Source organism: Perna viridis, chromosome 5 (assembly GCF_037379345.1).
Source record: "Perna viridis isolate PV_CMFRI_1.1 ecotype Kerala chromosome 5, ASM3737934v1, whole genome shotgun sequence".
Classification (NCBI taxonomy): domain Eukaryota; kingdom Metazoa; phylum Mollusca; class Bivalvia; order Mytilida; family Mytilidae; genus Perna; species Perna viridis.
The window spans coordinates 50,564,472-50,573,203 of record NC_142449.1 but is presented as its reverse complement, the minus strand read 5'-3'; the positions used below and the strand labels follow the sequence as shown (position 1 = coordinate 50,573,203).

General features: G+C 37.3%; 1 protein-coding gene across 1 annotated transcript; it reads right to left on the bottom strand.

Moving 5' to 3' along the window:
- Positions 1-307: 307 nt before the first annotated feature.
- LOC148618121 (carboxylesterase 1E-like) lies at positions 308-2,679 on the bottom strand. The gene is given in 2 exon segments (XM_088585996.1): positions 308-750; positions 1,126-2,679. Coding segments are annotated over 2 exon segments (1,782 nt in total). The 5' UTR covers positions 2,637-2,679; the 3' UTR covers positions 308-479.
- Between the last annotated feature and the right edge of the window lie 6,053 nt (positions 2,680-8,732).

Genomic DNA, 8,732 nt, shown 5'->3' with positions numbered 1-8,732 from the left:
GATTTTACAATTGTATTCACATATTTGGAATATAAACATATAGTTGTGACTTTCACGCTAACATAAAGATTGCTTTATTAAAATAGAATATCGAGTGAAAGTATTTAATTTGATTTAGTTTAGATTACTGTGCATACAATATTATTATTGCATACCAACTATGCACAGCTGAATTTTTCAACAAGAACTTTTCTTTGTTCAGGGATATATATATATTATTGCATACTAGCTATGCACAGCTAAATTCTACAATTACAAGTTTTCCTTATATTATAGCACATTTTTATTCAGTTTTGCACCATTACCACTTATCATTTACCTAATTTCAGCAGTTAGGTCAAACCTCCGTAGATCACTGAATATGTTTCTATACTAGACAGAAGGAAGTTATACAACTACTCATTTGAAAGAGCTAGGCTGGAATTATGCAGTCCACTGATTTTGCAAAAAACGTAGTTTAGGTCATGGTATTTATTAACTTAATGAAGTATTTGATGGATAAACGTGAGAGAAACGACACCCATGAGATTCAGGTTATTTGAAAAGGAGGCACTTGAAGTATCACAATCAGGACGTCTTTTTGTCGGCTCTTCTCCAATGTCAATCAATGGATAGACTTCGGACCACAATTTAACCATATCTGGTCTCAGTGAACTCCTCAAGGATATGGTAGTATCTAAATCTAAATACTTCCGGTCAGACGCATCAAAGGGTTCCCATACAACTGAGTCTGCGAAGCCGTTTGGTATACTGAAATATTAGATACAAGTACTTTTTTACATTTCACCATGAGATTTCTGTGGCAACATTGATTTTAGAGTATTTTTAGGAGATTTATTTTTTATAGCATGACCTGAAACAATAATGATCTGTTTTTTATTTGCTAGCACAACTAACTTAATGTGAACATGATATCACAATATGTCACTCACTTAAATTACGAACCAGAAACGAATTGAAAGTACTAATATGGAGAAAAAATAAAAACAAGCAAGATAATTACCCTAATCCAATATAGTGCTTCACCAAAAGCAGTCCCCTAGCTACTTCGGAGTTTATTACAAGGAAACAACAATACTAATTTAATATTACATGTATTTTATTTTGCACGTAGTCAAAGCTTACCCAGTTTTCGCGAAAGACGCCCAATATTGTCTCATTTGCTTGGAAAGAATCTTCCCTTCTCGCGACACAGCATCAGGTCGGAATAGATATATTCATTCATCTCCATGCCCTGCACCCTTGAACCATGATGGAAACGGCCCTCCCCATGGGTTTGGACTTGGCATAGAAAATTGATAATGATACGATCTTGCTCCGAAATTAGAGTGGTATTCTAACATTTTAATTGTAGGATAGACGAACATTAAGTCCGCCAAAAGATGCGTGGATGCAAGACTCTGTTCGTCTGCTGAGTCCAGTTTCCGGTAGAAGTTGCACATTTTCTCCTTAACCTGTTGGTTGTTGTCGACATAATTTTTCACATATGTGGCGATGATTTCTTCACACGCAACACGATGGGGTATCCCCTCTGTTAAGTTAAAATTGAATTTGTGTTCAATTGGTGGATATATCGTCACAAGTAAAATAGACCCTTCATTGGAAGTAGTGCCGGCTACAAAATCGAGAGAGCGGAAGAATTTCGAGACGTTAGATGTCGGATCTTCGAGCATACTGATAGGATTCTTGGGGAACAATTCACCGTCGACTACAGGATAGTTATCCGACATGTAATGAACTTTATCAAGTGGTGCCGTTTTGTAAAAGTCGGTGAAGTACATTATTTCTTCAGATGAAAGATTTCTCAAGCAGTCAACGAAAGCATACATGTCATCAAAAGGACATTTCGATCTCTCCGATAGACCTTTGGCGTAAGCCCTGATAGCGTCAGATTTTCTCATTAGTACACGAGATTGAACGCCACTTTCTGATATCACACGTTGGAAGAGACCTTTGTTTGAGGCTATAAGTGATTGTAGGGAAACGCTATAGCCTCCAGCTGACTCTCCAAATAAGGTCACTAAATTTGGATTTCCACCAAACGCAATGATATTGTCATGCACCCAGTGTAATGCCAGTTTCTGATCCCATAATGCGTAGTTTCCTTTGGCAGCAGGGTGATCTAAAGCAAAGAAACCAAAAGGCCCTAATCTATAGTTTATTGTGACCAGAATCACATTTCCGTCCATAGCAAACCCAGTTACTTCCTCTTCGTGGCTGTATCCAACTTCAAACCCTCCACCATGGATCCACACCATAACAGGAACAAGTTCGGAAGTGCTGATCACTCTTGGTGTGTGAATATTTAAAAAGAGGCAGTCTTCTGAAACACCGGTCGAGAGTGTCATCTCCTGGAAGTCGGGAATATTTTGAAAACAAGCTGGGCCAAATGTAGATGCGTTGATGGGTTTTGTCCAATTTCCATATGGCTCTGATTTCCTGAACCGCAAATTACCAATTGGTGGCTTTGCGTATGGAATTCCGAGAAATTCGTAAATGGCATCTCCCGTTGAGTGAGTTCTTTTGGTTCCCACTATTGGCCCTGATGGGGTTTTAATAGTGATTTCTGTTTCTTGCCCTGCACCGCACACAAAAACGACGGTTAATAATAGCACGAAGTAATTCCAATTCATCATACAGAATTTTGCTCCAATCTTCTAGTAAACAGTTCGTGCAACAACTTAGATTGTTGGCTTGTTATAAGAGATTGAATTCTGAAACCAGAGTTTATATATAAGTATAATGAACTTAGGACAAGGAATTGTATATGACACATACTAGACAGTAAAACAAAAATACATAAAACGACCACTGCGGGTCGAAAATACAATGTATGAGTTGTAAGAAAGGTCGAAAACCATATATTTTACTGGCGAAAATGTATGTAACAAGGTGCTGATTTATGAAAAAATAAACATCCGCTACACTTAAATATAATATAGCCATCAAGGAATCAGCGATTCTGCTAAAATACACTATATCATGAAATGAAATAAGATATATAGAAACGCTGACCAAGTCAGACCGTATGCGGGTGTAATGGCATTTTGCCTTAACAGTGTAAAACATCATATCATTTTTAACCTTCGTATATTCTTTTTAAGAAACAGTCGATTCTAACATGATATAGTATGAGTAATTACAATTTAAATATTTACATACCTCGCTGTCTATAAATGGTATATTCACCAATGACCAATGGTTCATGTTTTTAAAAAAATCTGTACATTTCAAAAACATTGTGAATCCTTTACACTTAATAACACATCTCCGTTGTCCCTTCTGTTTATCTAAGTAAAAGTGCAAACAATAATCTTTTCATTAGTTACAAAAGGCTGACATCGAAGGTTCCGAATACATGGTTCTTACAATGTTTGTATTAAGTGAGATTTTATTTACTCAAATCAGGGACTATAAACTAATAGGCATAATAAGAACCTGTCCAAATCCAGTGGTCACGCTTCTTCTCATTTAGAAACTCTAACTCACAAGTTGTAAGTTTTATTCGAATTTAAGTAAAAACTGTGGTATTTGTCAAGTTGATGATCATGTTCAATCTGACAACGATCTTGAAGAAGAAAAAGACCAAAATAAGACTCAACCATAAAAAAACAAGTTAAAAACAAATAAAAAACAAAACAAAACAAACAAATTAAAAACATATAACAATACAAAAAAAAAAGAAACAACAACAAAAAACAGGAGATTGACAAATTAACAGTATAAGTATTTATTCATAACTAAACGCGGCAAAACTGTTTGTTAGCAGCCTTTATATTGATTTACTAAGAAATAGCATGAATGAGGAACAATATTGATAAAATTTATTCTCGACCAGGGGGGGATTCCTCGAAACTAATACACTGATTTAAAATATTTTGTCACCATGAGCACAAAAAGCGGCAATTTGTTGAGAAATCAGTAGTTAAAACCTAGTTCATCTGAACCAAAACTATTGATTCATTGAAAAACAAAGACGATGATGAAATCTTAAAATATAAGGTGACTGTATCATGCTAACAGAAAGATAAATAGCCCAAGAACGACTTTTTAAACCAACATTTTCATTTATGTTCTCATTCGAAACGATATTAAAATTACTTGTTCGTAGATGATGTTTCGACAGTTGGTTGTGAGTTTTAATGCCAAGGTCGAGGAGGTAGATCGCTTGGTCGCCGGTCAGCCAGTGGGCTTGTGTACATTGAGTGACCTTTGGAACTGGATTGACAATAATTCATTTTTACCAGAGGACCACGGACTGGTACACCAAACACCAACCCTACCAGAAACCTCTTTTGATAACATGCCGAGTCTTAGGGGGAAATTTCCGAAAGCGATAGTTTTCTTAAAAAAACAACCAGTTTTATCATGTAGTCGTGAAGATGCAGTACCAAGCTTATATTTTATTCAAAATGGTTTCAGTATTGTAGTAAGAATTAATTCTTGCGTTTTAACCGTCTCCGGAATCTTCAGCCATATTTTATGAGACCGGAAATCTTGGTGTTGTAATTTACGGTGAACTTTTCAACGAGAACCCCTTCTTGCATTGATGATACAAATTCGGAAGTCTCAAATTTTTTCGGCTCCATTGATATCATCGCGGAAGGCACATATTTGTAGTCTAGATGAGAACAGCAACCAATCATTTTACAGAATTATTAGGGCCCCGCCACAAAAAGTGACAGTCGCCATATAGTAATTGCTCTGTCCGTCCTTCCTTACAAAGTCTTGTCTCGACTGTAACTCTTTTGTCTTTTGAGATAGGCTTTTGATATTTGGTATGTGGCTAGATTACTTCAAGATGAAGTAGCTGATCACCCTAAGCTTTGAACTTTGACCTCAAGGTCAAATTATTTTATTTTCCATTTCTTTTTTATTGTTAAAACACTTCCTCTCACACTTATCGGCTATCTACTATGGTATGCATGTGACAAATATGTTGTGTCTATCCACCATGTTGTGCATGTAACAAAGACAAATAGAGAAGATATGGCGAGGCTTACAGAGATGGTGGCCATGTTATCGATGTCCAGTTGCCTATAAAATATTGCTAAAAAACTCTGTGCAAGTACCAATCTAAATTTATTTTCTACCAAATTAGCAAAGTTCTAATTATACAATTATCTTTATCTACACATTATATATTTGAGCTAACATATTTTTTAAATGCCAAGTCAGGCAAGCTTTTTGGAGAGTTAATAGTTTCAAAGTATTGATTTTATTGACCAGAATGCCACATTTACTGAAGCAGATATATACGTGTTTCGAAACACGATTAGTATTGGACTCGTTTGCAAAACATGGGTATGTTTTCTCACAGAAATTGACTTGAATATAAATCCGGGTAAAAGCCTTATTTACAGTTGATTGCATCAGGTTCCACTAAAGTCACTGTCTGTTTATTGTTATAATTCGAAACATAACTGTAGATACCAGATACGCCTACAGTCTTTTCAAATCCTGGTCCTGCTTCATGTTCTGTTCCATAAACCGCTCTTTATTTCTGGTCTTTCTTTTACGATCCGATGTCCTTAAGATTCCGCGAACTTTCTTTGGTTTTAGTATCAATGGTCTTCTTGCCGTCCCAGTATCGTTGGCGTCAAAGCTGTTTTTCCACTATAGGTGACATCAACTTGATCTTCAGTTCTTTTAATTTCTCGGTTTACATGTCTTTTGGTTATTGACCGTCCCATATACCACCTGTTTTTTCTGATGCAATATGTTTTCATTGTAAATAGTCATCCGATTGAACTTGTGTAACTCCGATTTGTTAGGGTTGCAAGACATCTGCGCCGACTTTTAGTGTCCCGCTCTTAGATTCAATTGAACTTTCGTTACTTTTATTCCATCAAATTTCTTCAGGTCATTTCTTATGCAAGGAAATCTGCGCGGTTTTTTAAGATGATCCGCTCTCAAATCCATGTTTTGTAAATGCGTCTATTTGCTCTTTTGTTTCTTATCAAGGACATCTGTACGTAACGTTGCTTCACTCTGGTTTTCACTTGTATTTAATATTCTGACGGCGTGCCACTTTTCTTTTTTTACTGTCGTAATGCATTTGTTCCGAAATCCTCTCTATACAGTTCAATTTATAGGTGTCACATCTGTTTTCTGGTCAGCTTTTTTTCTTTTCCCATAGGTATACCACGAGGTCTTTTTGGGGCCTCATTTTCGTTTTTTAGTTCATACATTGGTTTGCATTGTGCACATTTTTCGTCCATTGTATGTGTACGACACCACGACAGGTGACCTCTTCTTATGAATTCTTCGACACCTCGACAGAGAACTATCTTGTTGATCTTTATTGCTCCGGATGCGTCCATCTCCTTTGCGAGTCGGCCAAGAAGTGACTACACATCCTTGTCAATCTCTATTATACTTCTACATCCAAGAACACGTTCTGATTTTCCAATGGAAAATTGCTGTTTCATGTCGATCAGTAAATATCCGTGGGTCTGGCGGTGTCTTATTCGTACGATTTCATAAAGAAGTTTGTCTTTTTGGGGAACATTTGTTGGGCCATGTCGTGGCCTGTGATACGTTTCTGGGATTGTTTAAAGAGGACCAAGTAATGTGCATTCAGACTGATGGTCCTGTTATACTTGTTTTTGTCGAGCAGATTCTGGACCAACAACATGACACTTATATTTTTATGGTGAGAATGTTTCGTAAAGAGGTTGGAAATAAATTGCTATAATTCATCCATTTTATCGTCTTAAACAAGCAAGTGTCTCTCTTTCTCTCTGGGATCCACGGTGCCAGGTTTGGGGAGACCTTGTACAAAAACGACACCCTCCAAGGTTCCATAAATCGTCTGGTACGCGTTGCAGCACCAGGTTATCCGATCGGGTCTAAGCATCATTAAAAATTTCACAAATCGGCGTACAAACATCGTTCTTACACTTCCGTTGGGTCCTGGTATGACGCTGGTAATGTAATACCCCCTTTTAATAATTACCTATTTATAGAACGCCCTACTATTAAATGACACTAATTTAAACATGAAAGGGGGTTCCTATGGGGTCGTTTCCGCCCAACCTCTAAGGTTCCCCTTCCTATGACAAGGGTCCCTACATCCCCTTCATTGGCCAAGAGACCCCTAAACCTAACACTACTTCCGATCATATCCTAGGTTCAATACTGGTCCCTTCCGGTCCACGAACACCGGATGTGACTTCATGCGCATGTGCATTGGGGCTAGTCCCTTAATCCCCCTGAAAAGGCAAGAACTTTTACCATACTACTTTTTAGACTCAGTGTGAAGAAATGGATTATACTTTAAATTAGTTGAAATTTGTATCGGATATTTCATATTATTCAAAATCAATGTTCTAAAAGAATAAACAAGGAACCAAGGTTATTGCGGTAATCCAGGGACAAAGACCAGACATGGAGAACAGACATACACAACAAAGAACATGAAGTAATTAAAATCGTACATACAAAGTAACAAAAGCAAATGGAGAACTCGGACTCCACTAAAAACTGGGGGCATGGACCAGGTACACCGGTAGGGTAAGCGGCCTCTGCACTTCTAGAAACACCCGCCGAGTTGCCCACAAAAAGTGAAGTCCAGGGCAGACAAACGAGGAAAGGAAAACCATGACACGCTGAATAAATCAGTTTTCATGGCGCAGGTCAATACACCATAATGGTCCACGAGTTTATGACGACGACCATATGTGCTGACTTCAATCTTGTAGCAACATATCCCTGTTCTAGAAGCCTATTTGTTAGAATTCTAGCGCATTACAAAAGGTCTGCGTAGTTTCGGCAAGCTCTGGTATAACGTATGAGTTGTGATATGAACACTCCATACGCAGGTGCTGAAGGGCTGTTGCCACAGATGAAAAAAAGTTGACAATGCTAAATGAAAAGTCATCACGTTTGTCGTAAAATTTCGTCACATTCTGAGACGTTGTATAATATTGATTTGTTGTGACATGCATCATTAATTTGATCCTCTATCCTACATAATAACACCTAGATGAACTGTTCCGTACTACCATACATCGTGTACTAAGTAACGGCCCTAGATTAATCCTACGAGGAGGAATGACCCGGCCAGCGAAAGCTATATTTTATATAGCCTAGCTGACCGAGTGGTCTACATAAATATATATAAATATAACTTTCGATGTTATACCAGTGAATACGTACAAAACAAGCATTTTACAGACGGTACACATGAGTTCTATGCAGGATACCCCAAGGAACTTTCATTCCAAGTTTGGTTTCAATTGGTCAAGTAGTGTCAGAGAAGAAGATATTTAAAAAATAACATTAAAATAGCAACAAAAAGACGTCGAAAAGGACAACTTCTTCAACATGGCTTAACAAATCACAATTAAAATTTGACCACAGATAGATCTCATCATACTAAACACTTTTACCCAATGCTAGAATTTGACTCAACCCGGCTGTTTTGGAGAAGATTGAAAAAACCTCTCTGACCCCCTTTGTTCTATTTTTAGTAACCGCGGCCATGTTTGTTTCAATGGATCAAAAATCCCGATCGCAGATCTATGCAGAGATATCTAAAAGATTTTCTTACTAAGTTTGGTTCTAACTGGTCAAGTAGTGTCAGAGGAGAAGATTCTTTTAAAGAAATCTATGCTGGTAAAGGAAGGGACCGATTTCTTTGAGCCGCAACTCCTATGAGACCATACAAGGTCAAATATACATGTATTTGTGCTATGACGTATACATGTAGTGTTGTGTAATTCCCAAAT